A 17,528-nucleotide genomic window follows, 5' to 3' on the forward strand; every position below is an offset into this window, starting at 1 on the left:
GAGGCCCTCAATTTCCAAGGGCGTAAACATTTGAAAATTGATGTTAGGCTTAATTTGGGTAACTGATAAATTTAGTCCTGGATCAAATAAATGTCATCTACTCTATATGCTCACTGTTTCATAAAACACACAGTCAAGTGATTGTCCCTGACCGTCTTTCATCTCAAAACTCTTTATACACTGGCCCAATGTCGTGACTTGCGAGTCCAATCTACCTGCAAAAACACGCCTATTACATCATATACCATCCAAGAATACAAACAATTACCGACCTATAAATTCAAATACTGGAAGTATTTGTGGCTTTAGCTTTGACCACGCGTAAATTCCATAAACATTTGCTGCCACAAAAACTTTGTTTTCTTTCAAAATTCTCTTTATGGCCTTCATTTTGTCAGGACCTTCTTGTTTTGAACTTGATTGTTTTTTTGATGAGCTGCATGTTTGCTTGTTTAAATACTTAGAACAAATTGGTTCATCTCTTTTCTGAAAACTTGGATTCTTTGCCTGAGGAGTTTGCTGCTGGGTTTCTATTTGCTGATGTGCTCGAGACGATGATTCAAAAATTCTGGTTGGTTGTGTTGGTGGTGGATAATTGGGGGCAATTGCTGGTAACTGCCATTGCGGTTCAATGGTCGGATAACGCCATGGCTGCTGTTGGCATGAATTAAATGTTGGCCCTCCCGATGCACCTCGCGTGTAAGAATACTCAGGGCGTGGTGCATGTGAATAGAATCGCGCCATATTGTAATTTTGAAACGAGGCTGCATGATGATTAGGTGGATAATCTAACAAGACATGTGTCATGCATCTTAAAATAATGGAAGTTAAAATTACCTTGCTGATGTGGCATGTTAGGTGGAGCTTGCTGCAGTTCCCAATGTTGGTTCCAATTGTATCCTTGTTTCCATTGATTGCTCTCTTGGGTAAACTGTAACTTTTCGGGCTGTTTATAGTCGCTCCTTTTGTCATTCAGATGACGCTTTAAAGGCGGTCTTAAGCCACCCGACATGTTATTGGGAACATGTTTAAGCATTTGCTGATGATACATCGTAAAAGTTCTACTCTCAGGAATCCAAACGTTGTTTAACCAACAATAAATATTTGTTAACAACACTCTGTTCATAAACTTGTAAACTGCGCTATTGCGTCACAATGCTCCATACCAAGAGTTTTTATTCGCAGGGGTCGAGCGAAGCGAAGTGACTTTTTAGTATGCAAGTTGTATTTTTGTAACAATATTTTGCTACTATAGAACAGCAAAGTTATAATACAATAAATTTTCGTGCTAAGCAGTGCAGGTGTTAGGGCAAAGGCTTTGGGCCAACTCCTTTGCAAAGTTTCGTCCCAATCCTTCGTATCCATTGCTCGTAAGAAACAAGTTTTGGGGCCTTCCTGCAATACTCTGTAGTTGATCAACATCTAATTTTCCTTTGACCGACTGAATTCCAACAACGTACGTCTGTGAAAGTATTGCAAGGTTTTGTCAATGTAAACTTTAATATTTGAACGAACAAAGTTTTACCAAAACATGTTTGTCTCTTAGGGTTTGAGAAGGCTGAACAACATTGTCATTGGATCTTCCATCAGTAAGAATGATCAAAACATTTGCTGAGTGATCTCTGTCGCCATCGTGCGGTGAAAACATGGTTTGACCAGCAAATTCGAGAGCCTTGCCCGTGTTTGTACCTTTTAAAGTGCACATAAAGTATACCTGTTCTAATTGGAGTAAAAGTTAACGTCACACTGGATTTTATACCTGATCCATCGTACGGGATTGTTGCAATTTTGCGCAGAAGAGCTTCTTTTCCATGTATTTTTACGTAATTAAAAGGAATGACGTTCCTTTTATCAATAAACTTGTTGTAGCGAAAAACAGCAACACAAGTTGTGTTTTCGGAAAAATTGTACAAACTATATACATTGAAAACACGTTTGAGTCACAATGTCATAACTTATATTTATAACCAAACATTACCTGACAAGTTCTTGGAGGAATTCGATCATGATTGTCCATCCTCTCTTACCAACAGATGAAGAAGAATCAAGAGCTATCACCAAATCTATGTTAGGCGAGAGTGGACAGATTCCTAGAAAGGTGATAATATTATTGATTTGACCAAGACGTTTAATGGAACACAGAACTATTTGAACGGATAGTAACTTACATTTTTAAAAACAATTAGCAATATATAAATATCAAGCATTACTCAGTTTTATTTAGTCGCGAAAGGTTTTCAATGATTTTTTTTCTGTGTTGTATTTTTATACTGTAGAAAATCCTTAATCATGCAGTCAATATATTTTTTCATGAAATTTTGCAGCATGTAGTGCGCCATGTGCAGTTTTTTTTACATCCGTTTTGATCATTTATAAACATAGCATTTACGAACATCGAAACGTCTGGAACAAGAAAACCTTTATATATTGGCTTTTTGTTTCTGTTAAAACAGCCTAGACAATCCGTGTGTTTTTATTTCAATACTCATTAACAAAGATCCTACGCGATACAAACTGATTGTACTTGAGCAGCATGGTGTTGGATTATTCCATTCCAAGTTTTCTTTTTGACAGATTCTGTGTTTCGAGTGCAAGGGAAGGGCTTTGTAGTGAGTAGAACAAGTAAAGTTACAAGTAGAGCCTACAATATTCCCATCAGTGCAACTCCATGTTCCTTTCGGCACTTGAGGAATTTCCGGACAACGCTGTTCTGCGTGATTAGGGATAACGGTTAAAATACTTTTTAATCAATCATTTCTGAATGCACTTTTATAAACGCTAGTTCTTTTTTTAATAATCTAAGCTCACTTCTACAGTAAGGAACGCCTTGATCCCAAATCGCCTCTCCACTCGGTCCGGCAACGCATGACGTCATAGCAGCTCCAATGAGGTCATACGTTTCGTCACAAATAAAATTACATTGTGTTCCAATGTAACGATTATTGCTGCACATCAACTTTCCGTGCCTTGGCTCTTCCAATGCGGGACAGCGTTCTGCAACCACCAAAATGTTATCACTCTGGCATGGTAAACTAAAGGTTCCCAAACTGTTTTTATTAGTATCCCAAATATAATTTTCACTACAACTTGTGGCCCAACCTTTTGGGCGCCACGTACGAGTTTACAGATTAAGTCATAATATTTTTGACTTTGCATGGAAGCCTCCAGGTTTTAGAGATAAACTTCAACTTTACTGATGTGTTTACTTAAACATGTTGGTTCCACAAAATCCCACTGCTTTTTGCCCGATCCCGATTCTCTGCACGTGATAGACTCTCGACCAATCAGATCGTAGTACTTCCCGCACTTAAACTTGCAAACTGACCCTTGTGAATTTCCATCGCTGCATTTTATGTCAAGATGGTCGCGTTGGCTTAAACCCGGACAAATATCTGGAAAACATATCCCTTGATCATTTTTTTGTTTGTCGCAGCGACCATTTAACGCTTTTAGTTTAATTAGTATGTGACTCAACGTGATATTGAACGTAATGCACATTGCAATAGTTTTGTTATATTAATATTCATGTTTACCTTGACACAACTAAACGTATCCGGAATTTAGGACTGAACGTTCATAGTAAAAACTAAAATTTTTAGTTTTAAATAGGAACGTTATTTTCGTGTTAAAAAATTGCTGTGAATCGCAATAATCAAGTTGGCCACATTGGGTGATAAACAATTTAATTAGTTCATATTTACGATTAAGTGAAGGCAATGTAAAGCAAACGAAAAAAAATTGCAAACAAATTATTGAATTACCTTTGCAACTTGGAGGTGATTCATCCCACGCAAGTTCACCAAACCGATTCTGAACACACGTGACTGAATTGGGACCATTTAGCGTCGAGTCTCCACGACAACTGAAGCGACAAGTTGTACCGACAACAAGTATTTTACTTCCGCATTCAACGTCCAAGTTTTTTCCGATATTGACAGCCTGACATTGGGGAGTTTCTGCAAATTACCACATTTTACCTCAGTTTAGAATGTTTTTTAACAAAAGTTTCCAGATTTTTTTAAAGCAAAAACAAGTACGTGATATTGATTTTATTTAATGTAATCGCGCTTAACCAAAGGCACTTTTCAGCTTTGTCACATAATAATAAAACTTATAAAATTAGACATATAATATTGAAAGTTTGTGTCAAACACAGCTACTTTTCTGTCATTGTACTACTGCTACTGCCGGGCATATTACAATTGAAAATAGACTGATTTTCTAGCGTAAAATTAACGTAGACGTTTTGTCTGAGTCGAGAATACTGTAGGCTACGTTACTATTCAGTCTTTATATAAATTAACTTTTTCACTGTTTTAATAGAAATCTTACTTCGACATTCTGGAGGATTTTCGCTCCACGTGGGAAAAGATCTTGATCCATTATCTTGGCACGTGATTAAGTATGGTCCAATCAGATCGTAGCCGTCGACACAATTGTACTGACACTCTGACCCAGTCTGTGTGTTGTTCGTGCATTCGACGTGAGAGTTGGGAACGGGATGCGTAGCAGGACATGTCCTTTGAACAGCTGTTTAGGAATTAATATGGGACATTTGCGTTAATGAAAGTAAAATGGGATGGGAAACAGACATTTGTCAAACACAAATATTTACGGGTGACGTATGTCAATGAAGCAAAACTTCGGTTGGATTTTAGCAGATTTATTTACTGAACAATTGTAGTATTTTGTTGTGATAAATTTTGGTAGTTATTATTACTTTTTATTTCATGAGATATTTGAACTTTCATTCAGCCATGCAACTGTCGGGAAATCTAAACGCAGCAACTTCACTTTTCACCCGAAGTTGTGTAACATCTAAACACCGACCTTTCAGCTTGTACCGAGTGTATATTTTGTTGTTTAGTTAACTTCACTCTCGCGGCAAGAAATCGTGAGAAAGGAGATTTTGTTGCCACAGACTGTGACATAATGTAAGATAACCTTTACTAAAACGCTTGAAAGTAAAATGTCAACTATAATGATACAAGCAGAAGTGTTATTTCGGGAGTGTGCGACGTCCATGTGCAGTGTGGCGAACAAAAAGACGTTCTACGCATGTGCATGACAGTATTATTTTATATAAATTTCAATTTGGCGATAAAAAATATAACTAAACCTGCCTTTCTAATTGTGGGAGGAACTTTTCCTTAATGCTGCAATGTTCTCGATAACGTTAACATATCCAACATAAATTAAACGAAACTTACCCGTGCATGTTGGTTTTGCATGACTCCATCTACCACGTGACAAATTTTTCCAGTTCGGTAAGCAGATTGAGCGGGTGGTTCCCCGTCGCTGATACCCTGGCTTGCAAACAAATCTGTGCACATCAAAGACACATTGTTGATTCGTTCAAGGTCCCACTTTACCTTGTACTACCATGGTGGTCATGTCATTGGAAACCCTGTCCGCGTTTAAGAGGACGTATAGCTTTGTGTGAACGTGCGCTACTCAAAAATCACTGAGACTGCACACATTAAAGCAAAGATTAAACGCGCGTGCGTTCTTGCATATCGTGCAAAACACATTAATCTCGTGTGAAATGCTCTAAGCTGTTGAGGAAATTTATATAATGACAATCTCCTCGTGTATTTTTCCCAACACTTACAAACATTTGTCAAATCACTTCCTGAAGTAATGGCATGATGCCATGTTATGTCACCGCAATGTGGTAATTGTGCGACAAGTTTTGGATTTGTTTAAATAGAGTAGGAAGCCGACTTTTACTCCATATAAATGTGATTCGCCAAACCCGTGGCTGGCTGCTTCCTGTACTGTTTTATTTTTGATGAATCTGACTGACGTTTTTCTCTTCCCGTTGCTGCCAATATGATGCAGATCATCAAATAACGTGAACTCCTTGCACTCTTATATCAGAGATAACGAAGAAAACCCACAACATTCCGCATTTAAGATTGCACGCAACCGCAGACTTCGCATAACATTTCTTTATGTTGCTTAAGGGCTTTCAACACAAGTTTTTTCGCCTTAAAACCGCATGTACGCACTGCACCTTTCAAGAGCAGAAACACTTGTAATATTCGACATAAAACTATGGTTTCAAACGATTTTGTTCAATTTTACTGCAGGGCATTAAATTTGAGTATTGACTAGTTTTGTTTAAATTGCTGAAAGAAATTTAGGAAAGTATCTTTTTTAGTGATTTGTTTCAAGCTTGTTTGCATTTTACGCACGGTTGCAATTCCGTAACGACTTCTAAATACCAAAAACACATTGTTGGTGTTGATGATAGTTCATTATACTTCATTTAAAAATGGTTCATTATTTTTACTCCAATTACCAACCTGCAAATACTTCCGAATGTGTTTGTTTTCGAACAACGAACAACACCGTTGGGCAACTTCAAGTTATTTGCTGGACATTTGATCGGGGAACACTGGGAGAGAGAATTTCTCCAACGTCCGTTTTTCTCTGTTTAAAAAACACACAATATTCGATGAATTACAAAAAGTGAAAAACAATTATATGGTGTGAAAAAAGAAACATATTTCCATCATAAAGACTATACCTTTTTTTTAATCTTGTGAATTTTTTCATCTAAAAACTGATGAGATTCAAATCTTAGGAATAAGGTAACTCGTCGTAATCGCACGTACGGTGTTTGTACTTACGACAAAAAGCAGTTTTCAATTTCCCATTGACGTATCCTCTACCGCAGACCATCGCACAACGACTGCCCACGTAATTTTGGTTTGTACACCTCACCGATTCGTGTCTTGTACTTTTGAAAGCCGGGAAACACTTACTTGCTACGATAAATGTAATGTGTAAAAAACGTATGTCCATCTTTTATTCAGTTTGATTGGATGAGTAAGCATTATTCTAGTAGTCTTTATTATGGAAAAAGAAGTGTTTTTACCAAGTGATCGCCGAAAAATTTGAACCATACTTGCGTAAAAATGCACATTATGTGGTTGAAGAGATCAGTGAAAACTAGTACATGTTTATTTTGCTTTTCTATACATGGCTTGTTACACGGCCAAGTTGTTCCCCATAGGTTGTTCTTTTGGTAAACTCCTTACAAAAAATGTTAACCATGCATTAATATACCTTGGGGTACATCTCCTATTTTCTTTTCGCTACTTTGTTCATCTGTACAATGCAATCCATCCACGTTACATCTGTCTTCCACACAACAACAGTAACACATCGCGTTTGGACTTCTTGCTTTACATGTTTCCTACAATTTTAACTACATTAAGTAACTAAAATTATGAAAACTTAAGCGGGGTGGCTTAGAAAAGCTCAAGTACATTTAATGGCGTGAGAAGATTACATGACAAAAAACAATGTTGAAAAGTTTTTAATCCACGAAAATATGGAAAAGATTTATTTGATTTTGCTTTCCGCGTCTTTCATTGGGATTGACGAAATTAATGTGGAATATCGGAACAGTATTGGTAAACTATCTAAACGTCATACCACATTCCTGTTGTTGAAGCAAGCTTGAACTTGTTTGCACCGTTTAGTTATTTGCTGCCTCCGACCTGTTGAAATCCATCTGATTTCGGTTGCGCATGAATTCTAAACAAACACAAATACTGATTGCGAATCCTACATGCAATGTGCGTTATCTTAAAGTCAAACAGCGGTGTTTGGAATCGCGCATTGTGATATGTGGATTTATATGTGTTTGTACTAAAGAAGCACTGCCTAATCAGCGTAGGAATATCGATACCAAAGTAGAATGACGTCGCTGTGGCAAAATACAGTCGCAATTTGGTGTGAAACAACCATTGTGACCAAAACTAAACTTTATGACGTCAATAAATATTGCGATTAGACAGAAAATTGACTAATTTTATTTGGATTCGGTCGAATCCAATTTTTTTCTGTGAATGTGGTTGATCCTTTTTTTGTACTGAACCCAAAGTTGCGATAACTATCGGAAAGATATAGTGTCAATACACAATACGCGCAAAACGTTTGAGTGTGTTGATTCATGAGACGTAACATGGAAGCTACACAATTATTGTTGTAAAACATCCAAAGTATTTTTATCAAAACAGTGTTATGGGTAGGCTATATTGCATTATATGTTACATCAGAATGTTTCTAACAAACTTACCTCGTTTGCTTGACAAGTGACAAGTTGGCCTGACACTGTGCATGCATCGTGGGTTGGTGCATTAACACAAGTGTAACACTGAAGACCTACAGCAAACAGAAATGTAAAGTAACATGTATCTAATTCGTTTATATACACATGAGAGTTTAACAAATTAACTTACTGTTAGTCACGTCGAACAATTTCACAAACACAAGCAAAATGCAGCCAAACGGTAACATATCGCAGAATATTTCACTGAAAAGCTAAATCATAAAAAGATGCCTTGCGCTCAACCTTGAAAAACTTTGTATGTCATGGCCTCCGATTAGACTTTTGCTTTTTGCCAAAAATATTATCAACTTAAGAGCACGCTCAAGCGACGAATTTATACTTTAATAATATACCAATATTGCGTTTTCGCGTAATTATACTTACATACCATTTTTATCCTGAATACCTGGCTTATTTGCCGGACAAACTTAGTTTTGTAGAAATCAAGGGATGTTCTAAAAGTGTAACTGTAAACTGTAAACAAACTTTTAACCCGAAATCCTGCTTGCCAGTAACAGTAAACCAGGGGTAATTTATTGTTTCCTCTTTACACAACATTAGCTACAAATAACTTGGCATAACGGCCAAGAATAAATTACCTAGTATTTTTTTTCGACCAGGTGATTGTCAGTGCTGAAAGTAAGCCGGATGGGTCCGGCTGGTTTTTGTCCCAAATAGTTTATTTTGGTAAATTTATTCGCGTATTTAAAAAATTGCACCAAGAAAACAGAACGTTTTATTTTTTCGTGTTTTAATAGTTCTAGTAAGAAATATTTTTTTAGGTGGAGAGTTGCGCAAGACGCCGGTTAGTTGTTAATGGAGCGGAACCTTGTGACGTCATACGCACAAACGTGATTATTTCTCCGTCATAAGCGTGATTGAGAAGTTGCAATGAAGGTCTCGTCATCCTTCAATGGCGCAGTTTAATTCTGGCGTAATAGTAATATATGATGTGATCTGTATGGGCAGTTCCATTAATCGCTGATAGTTGATTTGCGAAAAAGGGCTGCATTATGGAGTTCCTGTGATTTGTGTTAGGTCTGAGGTGATAAACAGATGCAGTCGTGTTATTCCCTTCCTGTAGCGTGCTGCTGCTCATGGTGCAGTTAAAAGCAGAGCTGATCAATATGTGCATTTACAGACAAGATTTTTTTGTAGCTTATTTATGTGTGTGGTAACTGAAACCAGCTTTTTTTATTGCAGATTTGGTATAGTTGAATTTACTTAGTTTTCTAAAATGGATAAACCCCCAGAAGAATCTGCACCATTTATTTCCACACTTGATCTTTTCTTGCTTTCTGCCCTTGCAGGTTTTCTTGTCTACTGGTTCGTTTTCCGAAAAGATGAAACACCAAATGATGAGGAATTTAAGAAATTGACAGTTGTGTAAGTTGGCTGTGATGACTGTAGAAAAGTTTGTAGGCATACTGTTTCTGATATTTTGACTTAGTTTTCTGTTATGTTTCTACAAGGTAAAGTTGTTGTTTTTGCATATTTTTGTAACATTGCATGATTTTGTGCTTACTTGGAATCATTATACTTGTGTTTTCAGTCAGCCCAGTGCCATTCAAAGATCAGAGTCGTTTGATGCAGGATTTTTGGCACGAATGAAAAAATCGGTATGTTTATAATCATATTTTGTTGATTGTAATGTTTGAAGCAGAAAACATCAAGCACACAACCTTGTGGATGTTTAATAGCAATCTCAGGCAAAATATATTTTTCTGGTATTGAACAACTATAGAGCTGCTTGCTTGATCGAAATTTTCTGCTTTGCACAAAAACTCTCAATAAAGATATCCAACGACAGCCTGTCAGGGTAGCTTGGTTCATTGATCCAGTGTCTATAGTTTTTATTACTTTTTTTATTTGCAATATTTAATTGACATTTTGTCACATTCTCTTTTCATCTTCAGCAGAGTCGGCAAAATGTGGTTTCTTTTCGTTAAATCATATAAATGTTTGTCAAAAACATTTTACAGGGAAGAAATATTGCAATTTTGTATGGCTCACAAACCGGTACTGCAGAGGAATTCGCTGGTCGTTTGGCTAAAGATGCACAAAGATATGGAATGAAGGCTTTGGTTTTGGACCCAGAAGGTAAATATGTTGCATGCAATGTTTTTTTAACACAATAAAGATGCATCTTTTCAACCTTCCATTTTTATAGAAATGAACATTGATGATCTTCCACAACTAACTGATATTGAAAATTCCGTGGTAATCTTTTGTATGGCTACTTACGGCGAAGGCGACCCAACTGATAATGCACAAGATTTCTATGATTGGCTTCAGCAGGGAGAAACCAAGTTGAATGGTCTTAGATATGCTGTAAGTGTTTTTTTTTTATTTTTTAAAATAGTTTTGTAATATTTCTTCCATGGTTTGGAATTGTTACAGGTGTTCGGTCTTGGAAACAAAACGTATGAACATTATAACTTCATGGGTGAATATGTGGACAGGAGAATGGCAGAACTCGGTGGTGATCGCATCTATACTCTTGGTCTCGGAGATGACGACTCCAAGTAATCAGAATTAATTGTAATAAACACAATACATATTTTTTAATGGTGTCATTTAAAACAGCATTGAAGAAGATTTTGTGACATGGAAAGAGGGATTTTGGCCAAATGTTTGTCAGAAGTTTGGAATTGAAGCATCTGTCGAGGATGGATCATTCAGAGCTTACAACTACATTAAATACGAACCTTCTGAAATTGATCCCAATACTGTTTACAAGGGAGAAGTAGCCAGACTGCATTCATATGAAAACCAAAGACCGTAAGATACTGTTTATTACATTTTGTTATGTATACTTGGTTTAATCTTAATAATGTTTTTTTTATCTGTTTAAGGCCATACGATGCAAAGAACCCTTACCTTGCAACAGTTATAGTTAACAGAGAATTGCATAAAGGTGGTGGAAGATCTTGTATGCACATCGAGTTTGACATCACTGGTTCAAGGATGAGGTCAGAATCTCAGCTTATGACTGGTGCTTTAAACTTAAATTAGTCATAATTATTAACATTTTGGTGTTTTGGTTAAAAGTTAGCTTTTAACCCAGTTGTGATCAACATATTAGATATGAAGCTGGCGATCATGTTGCCGTTTACCCAACCAATGATGTTGAAATGGTCGACAAACTTGGGAAAAGATTAAACATTGACCTTGACACTCTGTTTACCCTGAACAACGTTGATGGTAAGTAAACACACATTCAGGTCAATCTTTTTGTTATAAATTTATTTTTGCCTGTGCATGCTGCCATCTATATTTTAGGTGGTTAAATATTTTTAATGAATCCCTCACTTTACTCCATTCTGCACAAGAGGAACATTCACATTTGCATAGTTTAGTCTATCTTAAATACTTGGTATAACCCTACAGCAGAGGTAGATATTAAAAGAAGTCCAAATGAGTAAAATGGATTGCAAGCAAATCATGCAGCACAATTGTGCACATTTTATAAAATTGAAAATGTGACATGTGAGAAACTTTTGTGCAGAGGATTCAAGCAAACGACATCCATTTCCATGTCCAACAACTTTCCGAACTGCACTTCTACATTATCTTGACATATCCCATCCTCTACGCACCAACATTCTTCATGAGTTCGCTGAATATTGCACAGAAGAGAAAGACAAGGAATTTTTAAAGTTACTCTCATCTGCTACACCCGAAGGAAAGGTTTGTAAAAACAGATTTGTGAGAATTAATTGACTGTCATTATGTGTTCATTTCCTGTGCATTATGAATGTAGTATTTTCATCATTAAGCCAGTTGTGATATATCAACCATAACTTATGTTAGAATCAATGAACTTAATGTATTACCCCCATATTCAAAAAATGTGCCAACTTTATTGAAATGCAAATACCTGAATCAGAAAAAGTATCAACAATGGGTGATGGACAGTCGACGTCACCTTCTAGCCATCCTTGATGAGGTTCCATCATGCAATCCTCCTATGGATCATATATGTGAACTTCTACCACGCCTACAAGCTCGATATTATTCCATTGCCAGCTCACCAAAGGTTAGTTGTAGTATGAACTCTTCTACAACAAATTTGGTGAAGTGATATAGCCGTTATTAGGCCTTAAATTCCACATTTCTCACTTTATTGTGGTTAAACTGCCGTATCTTAATAAGGTTATCTTATATTTTGTAGTTCTATGAGTGGTCCTAGTTGATAAGAAAACAAAACAGATTTCAATAACTTTTCATATTCCCAATTTGGTTTTTGATATGGTGTTTTGTTGTGACAGACAGACTATTATCATAATGTTGCATCAATGAATGTTTGTGTTTGCAGGCATATGCAACCAGCATTCACATATGTGCTGTTGTTGTGGAATACAAGACCCTCGCTGGACATATGAATTATGGAGTTGCCACAAATTGGCTCAAACATAAAATCCCCACCCCTGGTGAGGGACTTCCGACTCCAACTGTCCCAATCTACGTGAGAAAGTAAGTTTATGGATAAAAAAAAAAAACTTTACATTTTTTTTCATCAGTGTGGTGCGCTTATAGTGCATGTACAATTTTAAACAGAATATAACTTATACTATAATTATTGAACAACTGAATTAGGCTTTTTTTGAAAAACTAACATTTTTAAACCAAAAGTGTCACCGAAAGGGTTTGTAAGATATGGATCAACTTTATTATACATACAGTTGGCAAATATTTAATTAAAAATACATTTCCAGATCTCAATTCCGACTTCCCTTCAAAGTTTCCCATCCAGTTATAATGATCGGGCCGGGCACAGGACTCGCTCCATTCATGGGATTCATACAAGATCGTGCATTTCACAAGAGGAACGGAAAAGATGTTGGAAAAACAATTCTCTACTTTGGTTGCCGCAAGCGATCCGAAGATTTTATATATGAGGAGAATCTGGAAAACTGGTGTGTAATATTCTGACCTTTCAATCATGTTCAGGATATTTTACACTAAATGTTACCCGCTTGTAGATTCTTACCACAGCTTTGTTTTTATATGATGTATGATAAAATGTGATTATAATTTTTTTTTGGAGGTCCAATTCCTTTGACTCCCTTCTGTTTATAAACCAATCAGAAAGTGTGATGTTAACTCTAGGTTTGTTGTAATATTTTTGTAGGAAGAACGAAGGAGTTTTGACCGAACTTAACCTCGCTTTCTCACGTGACTCGGCGGATAAAGTTTACGTTCAAAATCTGATCGCGAACAACAAGCAGTCTGTCTGGGACGTGATAGACAACCATGGTCACATATACGTTTGCGGGTCAGTATAACCTCTTTATTATTTTTACCGAAAATTAGTCAGAGGAAGTATAAGAAATATTGGTTTCGTTCCTTGCCTCGGTTGAAAATTAATGTTTTAGATCGTAAATTATGGTAAAACTATAAAATAAAATGATCAGAAGGTATGGTTTATGGACATAAAAAAATTCAAAATAATATTAGAAATGTTTTGTGATGCTAAAACGCCTGAGGTCAATCCTAGGTGATGAATTTTTCAAACAGTTTGGTGAAATTAATAATGGATTAATTTTATCATCAGCAAAAATATGTGGATGTAAATGTTGTGGTTTTGGGCTGGATGGTTGTGAATGTGCGAGTTTGTTCAACCTGACCAAACAGATGAACATGAAACCATCACATATTTGGTTAAACTTTATTAGTATTAAATAGTTTAAATCAAGAAATTGCAAAAAAAGTGGTGTATTTTTCTTCAGTCCTTTCGGATACATCCCAAATTGTCAGATCCTCTCAGCCTCTTTTAATAATTGAACACTTTCATGAATCAAGTTTTCTAGTAAGCCAACTGTTTCACCTTCGAAACGGACTTTGGCCAAATATTTCATCATCACGTTCACAACCCCATATAAGGCGATATGTTTGCATTGGAGTAGAGGTTACGAGAGATGTACGGAATTATGCTAACACATGCTAGGAACGCTTACCAATGTCTGCATTTGTACATTTAATCTTTAACCTATCCCAGCGTCAGTCAAGTTCCCTAAACAACCTCTGACTTTAAATTTTGCAGTTGAAAACACCGCGTCGAAATAAGTTGTTTTATTGTTTTATGTACATGATTGAACTGGTGAAGTTGTTTGTCTATGAGGTAAATGATGGTTGAGATAATAGATCCGGTCATCTCGTCACTTTTAGGGTCACAATTGGCAAGTCTGTCGTGCTAATGCTAAAGATTAATGTGTGTGATTTAAAAAACGAACCACGTAATTGATAAAAATTACTTCGTCCAGTTTCTCATCGACCTGCATACGTCACAAAACCCGTAAAATGTTGCGATACTCCCAATAACATTTTTGAAAAAAGCGCATTTTAATTTTGTCTTGATTTTGTTTGGATTGTAAGTTCACGGAACACAAGAAGCAGATTGCTGCTCCAACCAAATTCTCCATATAAATCTTGTGGAACTTTTGTTCAGAAAAAAATTTACCAAAAATAATATTTTTTGTTGCTTCACTGCTACCAAACCGCATGTAAATTTTGTCTCGTTTGTATGCAGTGATGCGAGACACATGGCACGTGACGTGCATGACGCAATAGTTGACATCGTGAGTGAATGCGGAGGCAAAACTCACCAACAAGCTGTCGACTTCGTGAGAGCTCTCATGAACAAGGGGAGATATTCTGCCGATGTCTGGAGTTAATTTCCAACCTTGTTCTGACCCAACCACGCCGGTGACTTAGAAGAATACGACAACTTCACAAAACACGTGATGTTGACGTCATAAACCGTTCCATTTTCGTGTATAGAAAGTTTGTTGTGATTTCTGTTGTGCAATTTGAAATTACTGATGATATTATTTGCGACTGTTTGCCCGAAACCAATTCAGCACCAATCACAGGCTAATGTTTAGGTTTATTGGCACTTTAGCACAAATTTTGTGCATATCTGTCTTGTCTTGACTGTTTTTTTTCGGATGACAAGATCTGTGCAAAACACGCTTATAGGAAATTGCCTCTTGGTATGATGTCCCTAGTTAATTTAATTACCGTAAGATAGCATTGCTTGCTTAGATATTTTTTTTTTTTTTTTAATTTTACCAAACCTGTAAAATAAAACCCATAACAAAATGGTTGAAGGAAGTATGAGGAAGAGAAGCGGAAGTCGCCGGTCAACCTGAGGTGTTCGGAAACCGCAAACAAACACACTTCCTTGTATATCCTCGTATTGACAGGGAAACGGTGATGTTTGTGGTGTTGTGTTGCACGGTTTTTTGTACACTGTCTCTGTTTGAATTTAAATTTGCGATCATGCAATCAATATATCACCGACTAATTTGGCGAAAGTTGGCCACTCGAGCAAAGTCAGTTTTTTTTGCTCTAGATGTGTTTACTTACTCTAGAAATACAACTAACTTATTATTCCCTCCCGTCAGTATACAGCGATGTAACGCAATTTTTGTTTCGAATAAATATTCTCGTGTAGTAAAAAAGGGTTTGGCTGCGCTTAATTTTTTTTATACTGAGACATAAAATTTCAAACCTCATTTATTGTTTACCAATTCTCTGTCAATTACTCATAGACTTAAGAGATGTTTGTTATATGAAGATATTTTGCCCGTGCATTTTCGTCAAATTGAAGTTTCAGTTCTCAAATTAAATTTCTAAACTGTAAACAAGTTTTCGACATCCATATTGTTGTGTCGCCTGTTGCTTTTCCCTCAAAATGACGTCAAGCTTTACCAACCTGTGCATTTTTCGGTTTTTCTTATATTGCCAGAAAACACATCATTGTGTATTTGCAAATAGAATGTTAATTAATGTAACCTCTTTTGTGCAGTACTCTGTACTTCGTCAATCGATTTCGTAATGTTGGCGCATAATTTTGTCATGATGAGACGTGTTGTGTGTTTATACAACAGATTGTTGCGTGTTGAAAGAATTTGTCTGGCAGTGATGTGATGGCAACATATTAAGAGTTAGTTGTCGTGGTAAAAGAATTCGCAATTTGGTGACGAAATTTTTACTTCGATCCTTTTGCAACTTCATCCATTTTTGTCATGGTAGTGGCAAGTTGTCGGCCCGGAATTTTTTTTCCATTCCTAATATTCGTATTAACAATACGATAAGAACACAGAGGGGTCAACGATAGACTTTTAAACAAAATTAGCATCCTGGCACATTAATGCAGTTAAAAGAGGTTAAATTTAATTGTTCAATGCTTGAGGCGGCAAATTTTAAAACAAAGTCACTAACTATACTTCGGTGTCCTACTGCTTTATTCGTAATGAAAAATTAGTGATCTAAAAGCCAACGAAAGTTGCACAGAAATGTATTTTCCCCGCCTTGCTTGTGTGACGTATGTTTATCGCCCCAAAAGAGTTTTACGAGGCTGGTGGAACAAATGATGTTTGTTTGACATTCATTCTTTTTCCAACACCTGACACCGCAAGATATTGGACAATCGGAGAGAAATAATCTTTCCAGGAAAGATGCACGTGTAGCACCACACATGTTTCCTCATCTCTGTTTCTTTACACAACTGGAACGCAGACGGGACGAAGGTACTGGCGGAGTTGGCTTTCTTCCAGTACTCGCACAGCTGTCTGGCATCCGGCTTGACGACAGACCTTCTTTATCGCAACTTATTATAAATACCTATTGTGTTAACTTTTCTACATTCTGCCATCCAACTAAACCTGACATTCGCTATAACTTACTGGTACGCGCTTACTTGAACAGACGTAGAAGTTGCATGCTCAGTCACTACCGCTATAAAAAAAAATAAATCTGCTCTCGAAGTCTCGGAGGTTACTGCAAGAACACGCATAACAGACTTAGTTAAGCAGCCAAGTGATCTTATTGGAATGTTGCAAATGTCTGCCGAATAGAAGCTGCTACATTGTAGCACGAAGTATGGAATTGTGAATGGCGTTTGCCGTTGTAAGAAAGCACTGAAATTGTCAACACACTAAGAAGAACAATGTACATAAAAAACAAACAAATACAGTTGTTTGGTATCAGTTCGTCAGCCGATTTCACTTGTTACGTATCACAACGATTAGTGCAACAACTGAATGGGCACTCAATTGACCAACAAACATTTATTAACAAACTAGCGAGCGTCACACTGACCTCCGCCACAGTGGAGTTTTACTAATATTTGAAAACACCGATAACATCATTGCAGAATATTAGAATCTGATACCAAGGGTGGCCTCGTGAGTCAGTGGAAGAGGCGGTGGTGCGTCCTGAGTAACAGCACTTTTTTTTAAAAAAACACTACCAAATCGAGAAAAGTTTCTGATATTTACTTAAATCCAGTAAATTTGATATTTTTGTTGCTAGCCAATGGCAACCCTGACGACATGCATAGTCTATACACATAGCACACATCATAAGCTAGTTGTTGATGTAAAATATAAAATTA

General features: G+C 36.7%; 2 protein-coding genes across 2 annotated transcripts; one reads left to right on the forward strand and one right to left on the reverse strand.

The window, feature by feature from the left end:
- Positions 1-1,164: 1,164 nt before the first annotated feature.
- LOC145889365 (E-selectin-like) lies at positions 1,165-8,388 on the reverse strand. The gene is made up of 16 exons (XM_082980312.1): positions 8,256-8,388; positions 8,093-8,178; positions 7,447-7,548; positions 7,075-7,204; positions 6,636-6,773; positions 6,309-6,435; positions 5,211-5,323; positions 4,333-4,530; positions 3,762-3,956; positions 3,207-3,392; positions 2,809-2,994; positions 2,525-2,710; positions 1,979-2,090; positions 1,760-1,914; positions 1,526-1,689; positions 1,165-1,462 (listed from the first exon to the last, which is right to left on the reverse strand). Exons 1-16 carry the CDS (start codon positions 8,311-8,313, stop codon positions 1,289-1,291), a joined length of 2,310 nt encoding a protein of 769 aa, XP_082836438.1. The 5' UTR covers positions 8,314-8,388; the 3' UTR covers positions 1,165-1,288.
- Positions 8,389-9,332: 944 nt separating this feature from the next.
- On the forward strand, positions 9,333-16,109 carry LOC145890658 (NADPH--cytochrome P450 reductase-like). The gene is made up of 14 exons (XM_082981787.1): positions 9,333-9,511; positions 9,678-9,744; positions 10,108-10,225; positions 10,296-10,456; positions 10,526-10,650; positions 10,712-10,906; positions 10,981-11,097; positions 11,211-11,329; positions 11,634-11,815; positions 12,015-12,164; positions 12,444-12,601; positions 12,844-13,044; positions 13,260-13,403; positions 14,658-16,109. The coding sequence occupies exons 1-14, from the start codon at positions 9,363-9,365 to the stop codon at positions 14,800-14,802; spliced, it is 2,031 nt and encodes a 676-aa protein (XP_082837913.1). The 5' UTR covers positions 9,333-9,362; the 3' UTR covers positions 14,803-16,109.
- Positions 16,110-17,528: the final 1,419 nt, after the last annotated feature.

The sequence above is a fragment of the Ascidia mentula genome, chromosome 2, assembly GCF_947561715.1.
Source record: "Ascidia mentula chromosome 2, kaAscMent1.1, whole genome shotgun sequence".
NCBI lineage: Eukaryota > Metazoa > Chordata > Ascidiacea > Phlebobranchia > Ascidiidae > Ascidia > Ascidia mentula.